The sequence below is a fragment of the Colobus angolensis genome, unplaced genomic scaffold, assembly GCF_000951035.1.
Source record: "Colobus angolensis palliatus isolate OR3802 unplaced genomic scaffold, Cang.pa_1.0 Scaffold53, whole genome shotgun sequence".
In the NCBI taxonomy this organism is placed as follows: Eukaryota; Metazoa; Chordata; class Mammalia; order Primates; family Cercopithecidae; genus Colobus; species Colobus angolensis.
This window is the reverse complement of record NW_012118821.1, coordinates 4,360,784-4,382,798: the sequence shown is the minus strand read 5'-3', so window position 1 is coordinate 4,382,798 and position 22,015 is coordinate 4,360,784. Positions and strand designations below refer to the sequence as shown.

The following is a 22,015-nucleotide window of genomic DNA, read 5'->3' as shown; positions in this document are numbered from 1 at the left end:
ATAGTCGTATGGTGAAAAGGCAGCCCTTATCAGAAATAAAAATGAAATAATCTGCTTCTTGTGCAAACACTGGCTGTGTAGCTGCTGCTAGTCTGGAGGAGGGACTTGTGTGACTCCCAAGGCTGGCCCAGCAGCTAGCGGTGCAGCTTATAAACAGACTTGCCTTTGAAGGGAGAAGGCGCTAGTGCTTCAGTGTCAGGAGGCTGGCCTGCAGGAGTTTAACAGCACCTCTGTGTAATTTGCCTTGCTGACCCATATTGCTGAGCGTGTACCACAAACCTCATTCCTATTTCTGCCCACCCCCCAGCGTTGTTTCCTAAAATGCAGCCCCACTGGTGTTACTTCTCTGCGTAAAACTCTACAGCGTTTTTTCCTCACCCTCTTTGAAGTTGGTGGAAGTCAGTTCCAGAGCATGGGAGAGAGAAGGAAGGCCTCTTGTGGGCTTTAGGATTTTAGAGCAATTGGGATGAAGATGGTTCTCCTACTACAGAACCATCCAAAGATTTTAATGGGCTAGTAATGTGGATTGTGAGTGGTTATCGGCCTTAATCCTTTCCCAATTCATTTGTCTATGAAACTGTCCTGCCTCCCCTGATCACCCCACTGTGAGCCTCAGGTGAGTAAATGCTGCAGAACACCAGATGAGTTCCAAGCTCCTGTGCATTGTCTGGACTCAGGCCACCTGTCCCGACCCTCCCCAGCTGGACTCCTCTGTGCCCTTCTTTGAAATAACTTGCAGTTTTCCCCAGCGAGCCACGTTTTGTGCCTTCCTCCCTCTGCTCATGCTTTGCTGTTTGCTTAAAATAGCATTTGCCACTTTATGAAAGAACACTGACATCCAAGGAAGTTGAGTTTGTTCAAAGTCACAAAGCTCTACAGTGACAGGGCTGGGATTTTAACGTAGCTCCTTGGGCTCATGTCCTTTCCGAGGCCCTGCACATAACAGCCTGGTGTGTGACCTTGGAGGGGGTCTCCTATTTTTGTCATCCTTTAGCCATCTATTATGTCATGCCAAGTTTGAGTTATTCTAAGGTCATGAGTCTGAGTCCTGAAAAGTCCTAAGTCCTAAAACCAGAGCCTGATCCTGAAATCTTTATTTCAGAACAAGCGTTGTCTACTGCAAAGAAGTCACCTGAGGAAACGCGATACTTTCTCCTGTCATGTTGCTGACATTGTTCACAGTGTCTTTGGAACTCTTTAGAACTGCTTTTAGTAGCACGTTCTTTTGCATATATTTAGCAGAGAAGTCTAAGGATAGATTAAATTTTTTTAGAACTAGATGTCAGAAATAAGTCAGGCATATTCAACAAGGGACCGAGTGCCGGCGACCACAGTTGGTTTAGGTGCCCTGTAACTACACAGACATGGGCTCTGAAGGCAGCTGGTTCCACAGGAGAAGTCCCCGTAGTGTTTTGATCATGAGGATAAAGACCCAAGGCAATTCCTGTATAGGAAGAGTGCTCATTTTGTGTGTGATAGAAAGAACAGTGAGAATAAATTAGCGTTTATGCTTCATACTGCCATATTCCCTTTCTTGTCTCATGTTTCTTAACTTCTTTGGGACCAGGATTTCCTCCACCTGCTTTCCTACTTTGTCACAGATTGGCCCCGTTTGACCCATCTCTGCCCCAGTGTCCCTCACTGCAGGCCACTGGCCTGTCACTGCTTCCTGAGTGTGTGCCAGCTGTACTTCTGTGTCTTCGCACAGCTCCACCCGGTCTGCAGACAGTCTTCCCCATCCCAGTCACCTGGAGGGGACCTGCCCTTGCCTCCCCACCCATCTTCATCCAGACTTAGCCCTCTTTGACTTCAGCATAACCCTCTTTGACTGTCTTGTAATAGATTCTTTTTTTTTTTTTTTGTCTTTTTTTGAGATGGCGCTTCTCTCTGTTGCCCAGGCTGGAGTGCAGTGGCACGACCTCGGCTCACTGCAGCCTCTACCTCCTGGGTTCAAGTGATTCTCCTGTCTCAGCCTCCCGAGTAGCTGGGATTACAGGCATCAGCCACCACACCCGGCTAATTTTTGTAATTTTAGTGGAGTTGGGGTTTCACCATGCTGGCTAGGCTGATCTCAAACTTCTGACCTCAAGTGATCCACCAGGCTCAGCCTCCCTGTAGTAGTTATTGAGTTAATCTAAGGTCGTGAGTCTGAGTCCTGAAAAGTCCTAAGTCCTAAAACCCGAGGTGTCTGTGCAGCTGAAGCTCAGACTCCGATGGTCTTTTTTTTTTTTTTTTTTTTTGAGACGGAGTCTTGCTCTGTCACCCGGGCTGGAGTGCAGTGGCCGGATCTCAGCTCACTGCAAGCTCCGCCTCCCGGGTTCACGCCATTCTCCTGCCTCAGCCTCCCAAGTGGCTTGGATTACAGGCGCCCGCCACCTCTCCCAGCTAGTTTTTTGGATTTTTTAGTAGAGACGGGGTTTCACCGTGTTCGCCAGGATGGTCTCGATCTCCTGACCTCGTGATCCGCCCGTCTCGGCCTCCCAAAGTGCTGGGATTACAGGCTTGAGCCACCGCGCCCGGCCAGACCCCGATGGTCTTACTGCTGTGTCAGGGTTGTGTGGAATGAGTGGCCCTCTCTGTTTCAAAGCCACCATGCCTTTAGTGTGTCTGTCACACAAGTGACATCTTGAAGACTTCAGTGAGTCACTAAGAAATGGCATGCTGTTGTAACAAATTACCATAAAATGAGTTGGCTGAAATGGCACAAAGTTACCTTTCAGTTCTGCCGTGGGAAACCCAACATGGGTCTCACTGGGCTAAAATGAAGGTGTCAACAGGGCTCCTTCCCTGAGGCTCTAAGGGAAATCAGTTTCCTTTTCCTGCTCCTAGAGGCCACCTGCATTCCTTAGCTCACAGCTCCCTTCCATTTTCAAAGCTGGTTATGGCCGGTGATGTCTTTGTCACACTGCATTGCTCTGACACTTAGTTGGCTCGGGCTGCTATAACAAAATACCATAGACTGGTGGGTTAAACAACAGAAATTTATTTTCTCACAGGCCGGGGGCTGGGAAGTCCAAGATCAGGGTGCCAGTGTGGTTGGGTTCTGATGAGGGCTCTCCTCTCCTTCCTGGTTTGCAGACAGCCGCCTTCTCCCTGTACCCTCACATGGTAGCGAGAGAAAGCAAGCTGTCCACTTTCCCCTCTTATAAGGACCCTAATGTCATCAGGAGGGCCTCACCCACTTGACCTCATCTAAACCTAATTATTATGCTTCCCAATGGCCCCATCTCCAAACACCATTACCTTGGGGGTTAGGGCTTTAATATATGAATTTGGGGGAAGGGATGCAATTCAGTCCCATAGCAAACACTGACTCTTCTGCCTCCCTCTTCTACATGTAAGGACCCTTGTGATGACATTGGCCTCACCCAGATAATCCAGATAATCTCCCCATCTCATGTTCAGCTGATTAGCAACTTTATTCCATCTACAATTTCAATTCCTCTTTGCCAAGTAGCATAACATACTCACAAGTTCCAGGGATTAGGAGGTGGGCATCTGGTGGTGGAGGAGATGTTATTCTCTCTACCACACCTCTCCTGAATTCTTAGGATTTGGAGGTTGAATCAGTTTCCACTGTTTCGTTCAGCTACAAATTAAAGGGTACCTAACATGCCGGCACTGTTAACACTTTAACTATTGCTCCCGATTGTTCTCTAGTAGTTTTGCATCTGTTGATCTTTGCTCGGTTAATTAGAAGCCCTTGAGGTGAAAGACCAATTCTGGGAGATGGTGTCGGTGTCATTTAGGATAAAGAAGACATAGATATTAGAATCCAAGAACCCTTGATTAAAAGCTAGCAATGCCACTGAAAAAGCCTGTGACATTAGGACGATTATTTTACCTTTCTGAGCCTCAATTTGCTCATGTGTAAAATGGGAATTTAATGGGTCATAGGATTGCTGGTGAAGGTTAAGTGAGATAACATGAAAAATTACCATGCATGGTTCTGGACGTACACGTGGTAAGTGTGACAGCTGCGATATACCTCCTGTGTGTGTTTCTTGCAGTGGCTGCCATGGTCGTGGGCAGATAATAGGTGCCCAGTAAATACCTGATACATTATCAGGTTCCTGAGGTATGTTCTTACACTGCTTTCTTAGTGTAGGAGAGGTGAACTTACAATTTTAGATATAAGCGGTTTGTGTTATGACAGGCCCTGTATTCTCTTCTTTGAGGATTTATATGGATTTATGTAGAAGGAAATTTAAGATGCCTTAAAATGGAAGTTGGAAAACTGTGGCCAGACACCTGTGTTTTCACAGCCTGAAAGCTAAGAATGGTATCTTACCATCATTACCTACACAATAACCTCAGTATTGCCTCAACAACCCGCAGTGTGATGGTGTCTGGAGATGGGGCCTTTGGGAAGTAATTAGCTTTAGATGAGGGCATGAGAGCGGGGGCCCTCATGATGGGGTTAGCGCCCTGCTTAAATATTTACTCTCTGACTTTCTAGGAAGAAGTTTCTGAATCCCTGCATTAGAGCAGTGGTTATAAACTTGAGAGCGTATCAGAATCCCCCTGGGGTCTTGTTAAAACAGGGATTGAGTTTCTGGTTCAGCAGGTCAGGGATGGAGCCTGAGTATTTGCTAATTGAAAAAGCTCCCAGGTGACAGCGCTGGGCTTTGAGAATCCTACCTTAGAACCCCCCATCCCCACTTTAAACACTGGACTGGGCCAAAAGGGTATCCGCATGTCCCACATGTAGCAAAACAGTAGTCTTCTTCCACAATAGCCAGTGTGTTATGTTTGCTCTCAGTCTTCAAAATGATGGCAACCCAGCCAGCTGTATTTCTGGAGAGTCTTACCTCAGGTTTGCAAAAGCAGTTGTCATAATGATTTATGAGAAACTCTTTGCCACTCAGTGATTGATTGCTATCTGACCTCTTAAAAAAAAGTTCATATTTATTTTAAAACTCTTGTCTAAAATTTCCCAAGCTCTGGCTCAGCCCAAAGGTGTTCCCTCCACACCTCAGGAAGTTGAAGCTAACATTTTTCAGCTGTTTGACATATCAGTGGGTGGAAAAATTCATCTCTATCAAGAAGGAAGCAACAAAAGATTTTCATTTTCACTTCTCTAGAATTACTCTGTCATAAGGACTTGTTAGAACATTCTTATTGAGAGTGATATTCCTACCCTCAATCAGAATATCCTAGAAAATTATCCCATTCTTGAAAGTACAAAGAAAGAAATGCTGATTTTTCCCTCAAATCCTTACCATCTCCCACCTACAAAAGAAAATGAGAATACAACAACTTTGTGTGTGTGTTCCTGCCTGTTGTTTGCAGTGTTAATTCATACAGAAAACTATTTCTATTGTAGATATTATCAATTAGAACAAGGCAGTTCAGAGCAAATATAATAGTTGAGGAAATGAAGTTTCACTGTGCAATAAGAAGATACTGGCTGGGCACAGTGACTCATGCCTGTAGTCCTAGCACTTTGGGAAGCTGAGTCAGATGGATCGCTTGAGCTCAGGAGTTCAAGACCAGCCTAGGCAACATGGTGAAACCCTGTCTCTACAAAAAAATACAAAAATTAGCTGGGCATGGTGGTGTATGCCTGTAATCCCAGCTATTTGGGAGGCTGAGGCAGGAAGATTACATGAACCTGGGAGGTTGAGGCTGCGGTGAGCTGAAATTGCACCATTGCACTTCATCCTGTGTGACAGAGTGAGACCCTATCTCCAAAACAGAAAAAAGGAAAAGGATATTTTTTTGAAAAAGAAAAAAAATTTTAAAAAATGTATATATTGTGTCTGATTTCTACCTATTACATGAGAAAATAACAAGATCGGAATAATCCTTACTGTTTGGCAAGCTTACAGTAACTAGTACTGTGCTCCATTGTTGTGGCACTGAAAACATGCACGCAGAGTTTTTGGAAAGCAGTTTGGTGGTGCACATCAAGAAAAATAAAAATATTTTCGTGGAAGGAGATCCGTGCGCAAAGATGTTCACTGTCTTGTTGCACTGCTTATCAAAGTGAGAAATTGAATGCCTCCTATATAAAGCTGAATTAGGATTTAGCTGCTTGCTGGAATTATGTTTATATAGCAACAGGAAGAAAAATGCTTATGATGAAATCTTCAGCAATAAAATTCAGGATACAAAATTTATGTACACCGTGTGTGTTTAAAAAGAAATAGATGATAAATGATGATAAAGAATATTGATATTCACCAACTTGAGGGTAGAAGCATAGTGGTAATAAATACTCATGAGGTATTTGTTAGAATATTTCTATTATAAAGCTAAACAAAAACTTTATGTGAATTCCATCCTTACAGTTTTGTGAGTTAGGTCCTGTTCATTGACAGATGAGCTCACGGAGACACTGGGCAGCGATTTGCCGGTGTCATCTAGCCAACAGTTGGAGGAGTTCAGATTTAAAACCAGGTGAGTGTCCCCGTCTCTGCTTCTGACTGCTGCAGCATGCTGCCTGTTGCTAAGTCAGGAAGTTGCTAGGAGCACACGGTGGAGAAAACAAGTGGCAAAGTGGGGAGCACCCTACGTGCCACCTGACTGAGCCATCGTCGTCCTTCTGAAAAATTCCAGGTGGTTTGGTTGATTACAAGATCAGTGTGAGCCAGTACATGGCACATGTCCCAAAGGCGAGCCACACGTGACCTCAGTGAAGTCTTTGGTGCTTATAAAGAAGGTTGTTGTTTCATTATTTAGTTGTAAGAGCAGCATATAAAGAAGAACCTGAAAATCTTAGAGGTGGAGAAATCTCCTTGTAGGATGGATATCTGAAGGACATGGGGCTCTTAGTTTCGGAAGGGGTGGGAGAGGGCGTACATGAAGGGCTTTCTCTAAGCTGAGGAAGGTAGACGTAGTATTTGTTCCTCTCTAGAGGAGGCTTTCAGAAGAGCAAGCCTTGACTCAGGTGTGAAGGAGAGGATAACTGGGTGAGCAGCCTGAGTGGCGAGCTGGTGGTTGGAAGGTTCTTGCAGCGGGTGGACGGCCCCTTTCTCTGAGGAAGTTGTGAGGAAGTTGTAGAGGGAGGTAAGGACATGGGCTTGAAGGCCCTGGAGATGTCTTCCAGTTGTGAGGCTCTGGAGTCCAGCCGTCTCCCTGCTGCTGGCTAACAACAGTGATTGGAATTTAGATGGTGACTTGTGGAATCCTGTCCAAAGTGACCACTGCATTAGTCGTGGAAGGAAGGTACCTCTGAAGGAACGCAGAGGTCTGTGACTTAACTGACGTCCAAGTGTTGGCATGAATCATGCTTCGGTTCAGAGGTATCTGCTATTTAATTTGGCCGGTGTTTATAGTCAGCCAGTCTGTAGGCCAAGCCGGTGGCCACACGCATCTGTAAGACATGGGGCTGTGGTTTCATCAGTGGTTCTGTAGTCTTTTGGTTATCGTAGACATCCGTGAAAATAGGAAGGCTGTTTTGGATGATCCCTCCAGGAAAAGCATAATTTTGCAAACACTGTTTGGGATGCACATACTGCATAAACCTGTCCACAAACCCAGCACACCAAGCGAAAAAGCTCAGACCTTGAGCTTAAATCTTCTACCCAATCAACACGATGACTTCATCTGTTTCCTCATCTGTAAAATCCTGCAGAGTTGTAAGGATGAAAGATTAGTTTTACATGTATGTCATCTCCACAGTGTTCATGGTAGCTACTGTGTGAGGCTTTAGAGACTGTGCACTTTCCAAAGGCTGCTTGTCCTTGAGGGCGAGACCCCGGGATCTCATGGAACCACAGGAGTCAGCTTCCTTCCTAGAGGCTGTGCCCTGCATGGAGTTGGGTGGGGGCAGTGGTGTGTTCTTAAGTCATCACTGTGGTGAGCACGTAAGTCATGGGGTATGACGTGGCAAAAATGAAGGGCTGAAATCTGCTTACCCTGGCTAAATGCACATTCTGTAATGTAGCGAATCAGATTGCTTTGCCAACATGAGCTCTTCCCCCATTAAAGGGTGTGAATATAATTGGGAGTAAAATTTCTAATAGCTTGTACTCCCCATTCAACAAATGTTGAATTTACCGCTTGGCTTTGAATCCAAACACCTTGGGGTAGCCTGTCTCCAGGCTAAAGGAAAGCCCTGCCAGTTTTTCAGTGAGACCCCCTCCCCACCACCTCCAACCCCCTTCAAGCACCCCTAGGATGGAAGCAGCTCTCTGGTTAAGGAGAGTGAGTCAAGCAGCTGGTAGCTGAGTTTTAGTCTCATACTACATTTTCAATGAGCAAATTCGTCATCTGCTCCAAGAAGCCTTTTCTGTTACCAGCCCCCAGAAAATGTACTTCTTTCCCCATAGAGTGCTGTATTTCCACCTCGTGTAATTTACGTAACAGTGGATTGTTTTCGCATGTTTATCTTTGTCTTGCTAAGTTGCGTGTTGGCAGGTACCAAGGTTTATTATCTTTCTTGAATGCAAATCTCTTAGAAGCCTTTTGGCTGCTCTCCATTACCTGGGATGAAGTTCCTCATTTCTGGCCCCTGTCTGACACTCCAGCCCTTCTCCGTGCTCTGGCCACACCAAGCACCTTGAATTCCCCAGAGCTCATTCTGTTTCTTGCCTTTGTGTCACTGCACTGAACTGATTGGCTGAGTCTTTGTCACTTATTGGATGCTTGCTTCTTGAGGGCAGGAGCTCTGCTTGATGAATCTTTGTGTTCATTAGTGCTTGCTGCATCATAGAGTTTCAGTGTGATTGGATTTTATTTTTTAGTAACCAGAAATATTCTTGACCCATAATGGAAGCACACAGTGAATGAATAAAAGTAAATGTTGATATATTCTGTACTCTAAAGCCTAAAGGGACAGAAAGCATCAACATAAAAAAAAAAAAAATATGCAGGCCGGGCGCGGTGGCTCACGCCTGTAATCCCAGCACTTTGGGAGACCAAGGTGGGCGGATCACGAGGTCAGGAGATCGAGACCATTTTGGTTAACATGGTGAAACCCTGTCTCTACTGAAAATGCAAAAAATTAGCCGGGCATGGTGGCGGACGCCTGTAGTCCCAGCTACTTGGGAGGCTGAGGCAGGAGAATGGCGTGAACCTGGGAGGTGGAGCTTGCAGTGAGCCGAGATCCCGCCACTGCACTCCATCCAGCCTGGGCGACAGAGCAAGATACCGTCTCAAAAAAAAAAAAAAAAAAGCAGTAGCCCAGTGGCCACTCTTCTTCACCCCTCTTACCTGCCTTCCAAGTGTACTCCCTACAAGCAGTAGAAGCTTCACAGGGAGGTAATTAAGGTGACATTTAGTTATTCACACAGACTTCGAATCGTCGTTGGAAGGATGGGGTCGTTAATATAAGGCAGGATGAAAGAGGATGGGGTGACCATAGACAACAGGCTTTGTGTTTTAATAGCCCACACCTTGGCCTTATTAGTGGACTCCATTGCTGGCTGCCTGTGCTGAACACCACCAGACTAGATGCATCCTGGGGTACTATCCACAAAGACTGGCGGTTTCTCAAGGAATCACATTCCAAGGGACTTCCTAGGAAAGATGATGGAAATGGGTTTTGAAAGTGGAATAAGCCTGGGGTGTTGGAGAAGGCAGAGGAAGTGGCAGGAAGAAGCTGGTGAGAGGCATCCTTTCCAGTTGCTCAGCCTGCGCTGGAGCTCGCAGGGGTTATGAACAGGGAGGACATTCTTGTTCAACCCCTTCTGGTTGTGGCTACTTCTGTCTGGTCAAAGATGATACAGGTATCCTCAGTTCCGAAGGCTGTCTCCCTCATGTTACCTTGTCCAGGGAAAGCTTTGGGAGAGAAAGACAGATTCTAATGTTATTTATTTATTTATTGTTTATTTATTTTCTTTTGAGATGGAGTCTTGCTCTGTCACCCGGGCTGGAGTGCACAGTGGCACGATCTCGGCTCACTGCAACCTCTGCCTCCTGGGTTGAAGTGATTCTCGTGCCTCAGCCTCCTGAGGAGCTGGGATTACAGACACCCGCCACCACTCCTGGCTAATTTTAGTATTTTTAGTAAAGGATTGGGTTTCGCCCTGTTGGCCAGGCTGGTCTCAAACTCCTGACCTCAAGAGATATGCCCACCTTGGCCTCCCAAAGTGCTGGGATTATAGGCGTGAGCCACTGCACCCGGCCTAATGTTCTTAATAGGCACAGTCACAGAGCACTGAAACAATCTGGCAGTTAGAGCTGATGCTTCAGATTTCTTTTTAAGTTTTTATTTATTCTTTACATTGTTATTATAAAGATAATATAAGCTTAGTTTAGAAAATTTAGAAAGTTCAGAAAAGCACTAAACCAACCAAGTCTTGACCCTTTACCCTGATGGGATCTCAGTATCTTTATAACCAGCAGAGGCTCAGGTGAGCACTGGGTCTGAGGCCCACCCCTGACTTGGAACGAGGCTCTGCCTCTTAGAAGTTGCATGACCCTGGGCAGGTTCACACTCGACAGTCGGTTTCCTTGTCCACTCAGAGGAGAATAAAATAACATCTAGAAAGCACTTGGCCTGGGGCCTAGCATATAACGCCTTGCATGTAACAGGTTATTGACTGCTAGCAAGTGCTCAGTTTTTCCCACCACTGTTAGCATTTTGATGTATTATCTTTTCAACCTCCTCTCTGCGTTTTACTTTTTTGCAAAATTGAGACTAAATATCTAATTTTGTGTCCTGCCTTTTTTAAACTTGGCATTCTGTTCTTACCATATTCCTATATCATGATTTTAAAAGTCAACATAATATTCCATTTTGTAGAAATACTGTTAATTTAACCATTTTCATATTGTTGGAACTTAGCACATTTTAAATTTTCACTCTTTATAAATGTTCTGTACACACATCTCTGATCACCTTGATTATTTCCTTAGGATAGATTTCTGAAAGTGGGATTAGCCAGAATGATACACATTAGCAAACTGGAAATGAAAATATGTTTTCAGACATTTAGTTGGGATGATTCTAGAAGAGACCCTGTTAAGAAATGGGGATGATCTTTGATTTGAAGAAATTGCATTCCCATGAGATCACGCGCCACAAGTGAGGTTGGAAACAGGTGGCATGCACAGCCGACAGCCGGAGGAAATGGTCTCTGCTATGCAGAGTTGTGCACAACATCACAACATTCATGTCGTGATACACATTTGAGGATTAATCGTCCTGTCATCCATCTAAGGAGTGTCTCCACCAAGCTGCTGCCGTAGAGAACATATGTCTCTCCTTAAACGCTCCCTTCACCAAGCTGTCTGCATGGAAGATTGGAATGTGGGGTGTCAGCAGGTGATTTTTCCTCTGCCTGACTACCAAGTAGCCTGCGGTCTGGCCTGGAGCAGGGGTTTGGAGGGTCTTTGTTGGGTCAGCATGGAGGCGGGGACTGGGCAGCCATGAGGTTGGTGCACCCTGCCTTCTTTCTGTTATGCTGGTTACAGCACTTGGTGTTCGGGTTAACGGTACATGCACTTGACTGGAAGGTTGTACATTGTCACTATCTTCAGCTCTTAGCCTAGATAAGAGCTAAGAACTGAAGATAGCGACAATGTCATGAGCAAATGAAAAAACAGTTTTTGCTGTGGGAGGAAGAGCATTGGACTCAGAGTCAGGAAACCCGAGTTCTTGTTCCAGCTCTGCTGCAAACTCACTGTGTGACCTTGAGCAAGTCATCACCCTCTCTGGGCTTTGGTTTCCATGTTTAGGTCACCTTTCAGGATCCATGGAATGAAAGGACTCAGCAGTGAGTATAGGAGCCCTGAGGAGGTGGGGACAATGAGACCTGTGTTACCTGTGGTGATTTTGAGAGTTGAGAGCTGGATGCCGACAGGGGCTTTAAAACAGAGAAAGTAGGCCGGGTGCGGTGGCTCACGCCTGTAATCCCAGCACTTTGGGAGGCTGAGGCAGGCAGATCACGAGGTCAGGAGTTCCAGACCAGCCTGGCCAATATGGTGAAACCCTGTCTCTACTAAAAATACAAAAATTAGCCGGGCATGGCGGTGCGTGACTGTAGTGTCAGCTACTCAGGAGGCTCAGGCAGGAGAATCACTTGAACCCGGGAGGTGGAGGTTGCAGTGAGCCGAGATTATACCACTACATTCCAGCCTGGGCAACAGAGCGAGATTCTGTCTCAAAAACAAAACAAAACAAAGGAAAAAACCAGAGAAAGTATTAATAGCGGGAACACATAGGACTCCCTGGTGTTCCCCTGGGGCTAATGCCTGTCTGTTTCTGTGATCTGCTGCTTCTCTACTCAACAAGTCTTACCTGTCCTTGGAGCCCGATTTCAATGTCTCCTTGCCATCTGAGTCCTCAGCACGTAGCCCATGGCCTGATGGCGTTGTAAGTGATCAGTACACGGATTGACATATCTTTCCCCAGGCATTCATCCCAGCCATGAGCATATGTGTCCTTGTATCTCACCCCAGCATACTGTCACATCCCCGTTGCAGGGCTGGAAATAGTGAGTGTTATGCTTGAGATGAAAGAGGAGGTGGTTGAAGGTGAGTTGGCCATGGGACGCCCATCCTCTGGCAGTGCTGCGCTGGTGGCTTCCTCACTGTGCCATGGGCCACACTGACCTGTCAAGAGCCGTATCTGCGTGTGTGGCCAATAGATGGGGCTCAGAGGAGCCATTCTTTGTCATTTTTGTATCCAGCAATTTTTGCTTAAACCATTTGTACTGGGCCTTCTCCTTGATACCAGTTTTTTAAATAACAGAATCCAGTAAACTAAAAAAGCACACAACAAAACCTAGTCATTGCCTCTAAACCCCGTTTGTACACGTGCATGCTGGCTTCATGATTGATTTCTCTGCAACAGTCTCTCGGTTCATCCTTTTGCAGGGATTGGTGGGTTTCGTGCAGTGAGGTGGGAGAGATAAAGGGGTGATGGCTTAGAATTGAGAAGAAACGAAGTCTTGTCCTAGCGTGGTCTCTGTGACTCAGATTCTTATTTTCCAAAGTCCCTCCCAGGTCAGTGATTATTGGATCTGGATCATTAATGAGAATTAGAGTTTAAGATGCATTTGAACAAGGGGGAGGTGAGAGTGTGAGCTCTTTTTAGAAGAACAGCTTTCACAATTCTGTAAATAAAAGCTGACAGACCCAGTTTGAGATCTTTCCAGAAACTATTCCCAAGCTATTTATTTTAGGTTCCTGTTTTAAGGTTGTTTTTGGCAAAAGGAAAACAAACGCACTCAATGATTTTCTGTTCTGTAGTAGGAAAGTCTTCATCGTGGGGTGATCCGGAGCAGTGGGTCAGTCAGTGCCATGTTATTCATGGAGGGATGGCTGTTGTCATGGTGGGCACCGTGCTAGGTGTTAGAGGAAGACCCAGGGCTTATGGGCTTCAGCAGGAAGCTTCAAGTTCATTTGCGGGTTGAAAAATTCATCTAAAAATCCCCAACTAGACCAGCGCAAAAAGATTCCCACTGACCTAAACTGGTACAGTGTGAGCATCAGAAGATAGTGCTGATTGTAGTGGATGAAAGCGCCGTAAATGTAAATCCGTGAGATGATGATGGTGATGACAAGCCAAAGAACTAATTGATCACATTGGGGTTGCTGGGGATCAATGCATCATTTAGAAGATATATAAGGACAAGATTTTTTTTGTTTGTTTGAGGTGGAGTCTTGCTCTGTTGCCCAGGCTAGAGTGCACTGGTGTTATCTCTGCTCACAGCAACCTTCACCTTCTAGGTTCAAGTGATTCTCCTGCCTCAGCCTCCCAAGTAGCTGGGATTACAGGCATGTGCCACCATGCCTGGCTAATTTTTCTATTTTTAGTAGAGACAGGGTTTCACCATGTTGGTCAGGCTGGTCTCAAACTCCTGACCTCAGGTGATCCACCTGTTTCAGCCCCCCCAAAGTGCTGGGATTACAGGTGTGAGCCACCGTGTCCGGCCAATAATTTTTTTAAAAACAAATAAACTTAACCTATACCAGGTAGTCAGTTGAGGAGCCCAGAAGGAGGGATGATAAAGGAGTACTTTCATATTTCTTGGTGCTGGAACATGAAGCCTACTACCTGTGAGAAGGCCGGCTCCTGTCTCCTGCCAAGGGCTGGAGGCAGCCTGTGTGGTCCACAAAGTGCATTGACCCTCCTACCAACTCTATGGTCTGGGGCAGGTGACATGACTCTCTGAACTGCACTTGGTTCAGAAGAAAATAGGGATAATGATAGCCAACTCTTAGTGCTGTCAGGTTAAACTGAACAAAAGACTTACAAGCGACCTAGTAGGCATTAACCATATGCGAAGTCCCTTCCCGTTGGGTGTTCACTTAGAGCAGCACTGAGGGTCCAGTCCTCCTCGTGGTTTGAAGGACACCAGGAGGCTGGGTAGAGTCTTCAGTTTCTCTCCTGTCGGGTGCTTTGTATTCATTGCCCAGCACCATGAAGGAGGACACCACGGCCGGGCTCCCCTCTGTTGGTGTCTCTTGAAAGACCCATGGCTCAGAAAGCAGCGAGCGAGGGAGTAAGCAGGAGTGTGGAGGTTGCGTTTCTGTTTCTGTCATCCAGTGGACAGACAGTATGTAGTGACAGATGCCTGCCTGTGGCCACCAGCTCCCTTCCTGAACCCACTGAAACTGCCCATGTCTTGACCACTAATTTTGAGATAGTTTAAAAATAGTATGTGGTTTGAGGCCGGGCGCGGTGGCTCAAGCCTGTAATCCCAGCACTTTGGGAGGCCGAGACGGGTGGATCACGAGGTCAGGAGATCGAGACCATCCTGGCTAATATGGTGAAACCCCGTCTCTACTAAAAATACAAAAACTAGCCAGGCGAGGTGGCGGGCGCCTGTGGTCCCAGCTACTTGGGAGGCTGAGGCAGGAGAATGGCGTAAACCCGGAAGGCGGAGCTTGCAGTGAGCTGAGATCCGGCCACTGCTCTCCAGTCCGGGCGACAGAGCGAGACTCCGCCTCAAAAAAAAAAAAAAAAAAAAAAAAAAAGTATGTGGTTTGAAAGGACCTTGCCTTCACTGTTAACCACACTCTAGAATTATAAATAGAAGGAATTATTGATCCATCTGTGAAACTGGATTTTAAAAACGTAAAAATTAGATACTTTTGTTTGACAAGGTAACCTTTTTAACAATGAAACAAACATCGTGTAGTAGAGTAGGAGAGTGGACTTTGGAATCACAGGATTTGGGTTTGAATCCCAGCTCCGCCGCTTCCTGGCTGTGTTTCCTCAGATGAATTATTTGATCTCTTTGAGCCCTAATTTCCTAATAGTGTTATGAGAAACAATACATGTCTTATGAAGTTTAGAAAAAATATATGTAAAGTTTGTGCTTTGAATAACTGACACCTGTTGCTGCTGTTACTTTTGCTAGTGTTACTGGTTATGTGCCGAGTGTGGTAAACTAAGTCTCTTTACCTGATTCTTTCATTCCTCCTCTGACCTTGAGAGCATCTCCCAGCAGGTCTTTATCCTTTATGTAGCTGATGCTGCAGGCCCAGCATCACTGTGACTTACCAAGGTCATACAGATGTTTGCTGGTGGACACAGGACTGGAACCTAGATCTTCCGAGGGCTCCTGAGGAGCTGTGTTTGCGGGCGTGTGCGTGTGCACGTGTATGTTTCTGTCTGAATTTGTTGAATCTGGTCTCAGAAATTCATTTAATTTATCTAGAACTCCCAGGCTCTTTTCTGGAATGTTAAAAAAAAAAGGGAAAGGACTCAAACAGTGAAATGAGTTTTCTCTTGTGTCTGCTGGATCCCCATTAGAGCCCTCTAGTCCCCCAAATGCCACTAGAGGTCAAGGACATGGTGCTTCCCCCCTAGGATGGGCGGGCAGACCATTCATGGGTCATAGGGATTGGCTGAGGGTCCAGGACTGCCCTCCAGGAACAAATGTTCCCTCGTTTCCCTCATTGTCAGGCCCAGCCTGGGCATTGGCATTAGCTGACAGTGGTCTCATTTCCCCGAGAAGGAATTTGGGAGCTACAGACGGGCTCTCAGGATCTGTGCCCTGGTGGAGGAGCTGCAGCACTAAGGCTGTCTCTGGTGGAGTTCACATCCGAGTTCACACCGCAGGTCTGGCTGCTCCGTTGTGCCTGTAAATAGTTGTGTTCTATTTCCAATTGAACTGATGAAAACAGAAATTAGGTAGCCATGGAGATAGAAGTTGTTTTTTTATAGACTGGCTGGTTTCATTTGAAAGTGCCTGACCTAGTAGTGAGGGAATTTTATTCAACCACATTAATTTACCAGAATCACCTGTGTCCCCTCCCCCATTCCTACCCACGGTTCTGAATCAGAGGTCTGAGATGGGACAGTGCTGTCTAGAGTTTGGTGAAAATCCATGCATGCTTTTGGCAGCCAGTAGGGATTGAGAACCACTGTGCCAGAGACCCAGAGTCCAGATTTTTCACTCTTACAGGTGCTACTTTGAGGCCTAAATGATAATAAAATGCCATGACACGTAGCACCTGGTTTCCTTTTTCTGCTCAAACAACATGTATGTTGTCTAATATTTCAGGCACACAACTTGGTCAAAGATGAATACAACTTAGTCTGTAAACTCTAAGCAGGTCCTGTGTGTGGGGAACACATTTACCAGACCATTTCAATATAACATGCTGAGTGCAAGGATAGGAGAGGTGCCAGTGAAATACCCAGGGTGTAAGGCAGAGTCATGGAAGGCTTCCTGGAGGAAGCATGAGTCTATAGGATGCAGAGGAATTTGGGAGGGAAGGGCCCCTGGGTAGAAGTTGCATCCTGAGCAGAGCCACTGAAGCTGCAAAGACCACTGCTGTTCCTGCGTGAAAAGGAGAAGGAGCTGCGGTGTGTGGCTCTGAATTAGAGTCCTGGGCTTCAGGCTAGAGAGGAATGGCGCATCTGTGGTTGAGTTTCTGGGAGGGGACTGAGTCTGGTGACTTCTGCCATCATTTGGTGAAGGAAGAGTCCTCGGAGGGGTGGAAATGTTGTGTCTCCTTGGCCGTCTCATCTGGTAATGCTGAGGACCACTGGACGTGGGCAAGGGCTTCCCCTCTTGCACACCACACTTGTTCTTTGGGATCTGTTGCCGGCACCACGGGTTGTTGTCAGGATAACGAAGCTATTTCTGTTCCTGGTGCAGCTTGATTTTTCTCAGATTTTTCTTCTGCTGATGTGTTCAGTGTTATTCACAACCGAGAAGAACCTGGTGGGGAGTGAGGGTGGCATGGCTGAGACTCACAGCGCCTCCCTCATTCTGTTGCAGCTCACGTGGAAAATGAAGAGCAGTACACCCAGGCTCTGGAGAAGTTCGGTGGCAACTGCGTATGCAGAGATGACCCGGATTTAGGAAGTGCGTTCCTGAAGTTCTCAGTGTTTACAAAGGAGTTGACAGCACTTTTCAAAAACCTGGTAAGCAGCTCTGTGTATGAAATGCTGTGGTTACTTCAGATGGGAAAGAGGCTCAGTAGAGGATACTTAAGGTTTGTTTGATAAACTAGGAATGCATTTCATAGTTCCTTGGGTACCTAAAATAATTATGTTTTCTATACACATTGGGTCAATTTGGAATACAGTTTAAAATTGTAATTTTTACTTTAGCAGGACTTAAAATTCAGCTCTGCAATTTAAATGTACACAGCTATGGGACAAAACGGGTAAATGCATTCATCTTCTTAAGGGCCTCTGATTTGAATTTTTAATAGTTTCTAAACTGTGTAGAATACTCTCTTTCTGGTAATTATAGTAGGCATTTAAGCTTATAATATTTAATAAATATGTTTCAGGCCCGTCTTACACAGCAAGGTAACCTGTAATCAAAGCACAGAAATTACCATGAATATTTAAAGGCCTTTTGTTCTCCCAAGTGTAGAACCTAAAAAAAAAAACCTGGCCTGAGAGCAGTGCCTGAGTTTTCAGCCGTGGGAATGCGGCGCTGGTGCCTGCTGCCTGTGGCTGCTGCTTGGTACGGTGGGTGAATCGCGCCTTTCTTGTGCCTGGCAGCTCCGTGCTGTCCTCGTGATGGGGACCACGTTTTGAAGAAGTGGGCAGCCCGAGAGGGATGTTTGGGACCCCACCCTGGTGGAATGGACCCTGGGATTGCCCCAGCTTTTCTTTCCTGTTTGTCTTCTCCAGTTTCTCCTAAAGGTCATGGAAGAGGTCAAGAACTCAGTAATGCTTTCTCTGTAGGCCACAAATAACAGCATCTTTTTCATGTCCTCTATTAGAAAGCTCATAACAAGTGAAAAACAGCTTATTCTTGAGCTGGTGATGACAGTGGTTTTGTGAGACCGGCCTTAGAAGGGGAGAAGTGAGGGAGCATCATGTGTGAGTTCCTAATGGGAAGGGGAAGAGCAGGAGCACTCGGGTCCTTGCTGTCTCTCCCCATCTTCACTTATGAACATTTCTGTAGGAAATGGTAAAAGTAAAAAGCTGTTGCTCTGCTTGAGCTTTTCACTTGGAGGAATTTGAAATCCCTTGGGGCTTTGGTTGAGCTCATCCCTCTTCATCCCTATCCTAGAGTGGCGGCCCACCTGCTCAGCAGTGGAGCCCTCGCCCTGCCTCAGCCCCGTGCCCTGGACGCTGGCAGGCATGCATGGTAGGGTCTTACCACTGGGTCAGGAAAGAGTGGAGATTTTTTTAAACTGGAGAAACTGCATGTACCCACGGTAGAGATCCATAGATACTGCCATGGAGGGCGTCTCCTGGTGGAAAAGTCAGTTGGCTGCCTGCTCTCCCCACACCTGGGTGGATAAGCCCTTTCCACACACACAGAGCTGCCTGTGAGCCTCCTGGTGCCTCACGCTTCAGTACAGATGAGCAGCCTCCAGCATGAGGGAGACCAGAATTAGCAGAAAAATGAACGTATGGGAAGACTGGCATGCAGCTTGCTATTAAAGAAGGCCAGAGACATGACTAAGGTAAGAAAATATAACATTAAAAATCCAACAGGAAGGGTTGGAGTAGAGGAAATCTCTTAGAAAATAGATCCAAAAGACCAAAAAGTGGGAAATAGATAAAAGACAAAACAAGGATTAATTCTCAAGGCCCAGCATCCAACTGGCAGGTGTTTTAGAAAGAAAGAAGGATGTCATCAGTGCAACAAACCTAAAGGCAGTTTCTAAAAATGGAACGGAAGAGTCTCCAAGTTGAGTGGCTCGCAAGTGCCCAGCGCTATCAGGGAAAAGACCTGCCCTAAGCATCCCTGTGTGAACTTGCAAAAGATCTTAAAAGCTTCCAGACAGCACCCAGAGGATTTGGAATCAGAATGGTGGTGAGCTTCTCAGCAGCAGCACTGGAAACGTTATGGCATGGAACAATGCCATTAAAATCGAGAGGAAACTAACTCAGCCTGGAATTATGCCCAGCCAATCAAATATGAGAGTAGAATTAAAGATATTTTCAGACATGCAAAGCTCAAAAACTTTGGCTCCCATGTGTCATTTCTCTGAAACTCCTAAAGGATGTATTTTAGTAAAATGAAGGGGAAAGCCAAGAAAGAGGAAATTGAAAGTCGGGAAACAGGACCCAACACAGGAAAGCAAGCAGTGGAAGGGAATTCCAAGAGGATGATGGCGAAGGGAAGTCCCAGCGGGGCTGCCAAGCAGGGGGCCTAGAAAGCAGCCAGCCCACGATGGCCGACGATGTAGGAGATGGGTGGAGGCCTGGGTTCTGTTTCTCCCTCCCAAACACCTAGCCCTTTAGCTTTATTCACCTGATGGCTAGACCTGGACTGTCTCAGCTCTAACATGGAGAGAATAACGCCATACCTGATTCTGTGGATAGATTATAGCCAGCTGGTGACTCTTATACAGGATAGCTTATTTAATTCTTAAGACAATCCCGTAAGGTCAGTCAGTGTCATTCCCACTTTATAGATTAGATAACTGAGGCCCTGAATGGTCTGAAGAGCTAATATCTGGCCTGGCACAATGGCTCACATGTGTCATCCCAGCACTTCGGGAGGCCAAGGTGGGTGGATTGCCTTGAACCCAGGAGTTCAAGACCAGCCTGGGCAACATGGGGAAACCCTGTTTCTATAAAAATTACAAAACTTAGCTGGGCGTGGTGGCTCATGCCTGTAGTCCCTGCTACTCGGGAGGCTGAGGCTGAAGAATTGCTTAAGCTCAGGAAGCGGAAATTGCAGTGAGCTGACATCACGCCACTGTACTCCACCTGGGTGACAGAGAGTGAGACCCTGTCTCAAAAAAAAAAAAAGAAAAGAAGAAGAAGAAAAAGCTAATATCTCTCTTGGGAGGCTCAGAGTCCTTGCCTAGGCAAGCCCACTTGGAGCACTCCACACCATGGAATTCGGACGAAACTAACTTGTCTCAGTTAACAACAAAGGCAGTTGCTCATAGTTAAATAAAAGCAATTCCTCCCTCTCCTTTGTAAAATTTCCTGCAAAAGCAGAAAGCAGAGCAGGGCCTGCATGTTACAGCTGGTACATTGCTCACCACCCTGTGACTTTGCCAGTTTTTAATGCTTCACACATCACTGCAGGTCCTAGTTGCTGTCCAGCTTTCTACAGTGAGTAAAGATATCAATAAAGGTATCCGTGGCAGTGATTTGATGAGCACCCAGGGTGTAGCAATCACTGGGCTATGCATGAAGGATACTGTGTTTCATTTATTCCACTTGGCAGCTGTGCAGGATAGTTTGTATTACCATCATCTTAAGGCACACAGTCACTTACAGGGCCCTTAGCTAGCGAGGGACAGAGTTGGGATTCAAACCCAGGTATTAACACTCCAAACCCATGTTGTTGTCGTTGTGACATTTAAAGGAACCACAGCCTCTTATCACCTCTTGACTGATCATAAGGGTTCAAGTTTCAGCTTGCACTTTATGGAAGTCGGATTGTTGATCCTATTTCCTGGCAAAGATCAAAGAGAGAGAAAATTTCTTATTTGAGCCAAAATTAGCACTCACCACGCCTGATTTTCCAGGCCAGAGCCTGTGTGGAAGCTGCACAGCCAGAGGAAGGCCAAGTGGCAGCTCCTGCAAAGCTGGGTAGACGGGGAGTGGATTATAGGAGAAGTCTCCTTTTTTGGAATTTTGTATACCATTCTTCTTCCTATTTTTGGTCACATCTGTCTTATCTCATATTTTCCAAGCCTTGCTTTTGCTTTCCCTCGGGCTTTTAAAAACATTTCAGTTCTGTCCGGCTAAGACCTCACAGTGCTACCTCTTGTCCAGAAAGAATAACAATTACCACCTACCTGCTTGGAGGCGTGAAAGAATGTTTATAAAGCAGTTGGAAGATCTCCAGAGAAATGCCAGCTTAATATAAAGCAAGATTTTCTTACTAATGGGTGAGATTCTCACCTGCAGAAGTCTGTGAATTTTCTCTGCGGTGATGCAGGATGAAAGGGAAAACCAGGCGGCTCCAGAAATGTGACATGTGTGAAAATAAAGTGCTTATGAAGTCTGCCCGGTTTCAGGGGTTCTTTTCCTCTTCCCAGATGGATGTGAGAATCCTGAAAAGACTCCAAGGGCCACCTCTGTGCTGAGAAGTGGCTCTCTAATGAAAGGCTGCATTTCAGGGCCGGTTTCTGAAAGGTTCGTTACAGATATGTAGTCTCTGTCTCCAGTGTTAGAGGATTGTTAGTGAAAGATGTCCTCACGGTCTGCAGAACCTGCTCTACATGAAGATCAGCATCTGTTGAAAGCAGGGGCCGGTGGGTGCTGACGAGAGAACAGAGTTGCAGCATGAGATCTGAGGTGACCCTGGGCTAAGGAGTTGTCCCTCACCCACGTTGGTAGAGGAAATGGAAAGCTCTACCAAGCAACATGTCTATCAGTCATCTTTTTTTTTTATTTTTTAAACACAGATGATGTGAGTTAGAAGACTTTTTTTTTGAGACGGAGTCTCACTCTGTCACCCAGGCTGGAGTGCAGTGATACAATCTTGTCTCACTGCAACCTCTGCCTCGCGGGTTCAAGCAATCCTTCTGCCTCAGCCTCCCGAGTAGCTGGGACTACAGGCGCGTGCCACCATGCCTGGCTAATTTTTATATTTTTAGCAGAGATGGGGTTTCACCATATTCACCAGGCTGGTCTTGAACTCCTGACCTCATGATCCGCCCACCTCGGCCTCCCAAAGTGCTGGGATTACAGGCATGAGCCACCACTCTTGGCCAACTTTTT

At 46.1% G+C, this 22,015-nt stretch overlaps 1 protein-coding gene across 1 annotated transcript in view; it reads left to right on the top strand.

Moving 5' to 3' along the window:
* Nucleotides 1-22,015, top strand: part of ASAP2 (ArfGAP with SH3 domain, ankyrin repeat and PH domain 2) — a 180,191-nt gene that overhangs the window by 49,760 nt on the left and 108,416 nt on the right. The window contains exon 3 of the mRNA XM_011960939.1: nucleotides 17,133-17,278. Within this exon, the coding sequence (XP_011816329.1) occupies nucleotides 17,133-17,278 (146 nt within the window). The remainder of the gene's footprint in view (nucleotides 1-17,132; nucleotides 17,279-22,015) is intronic.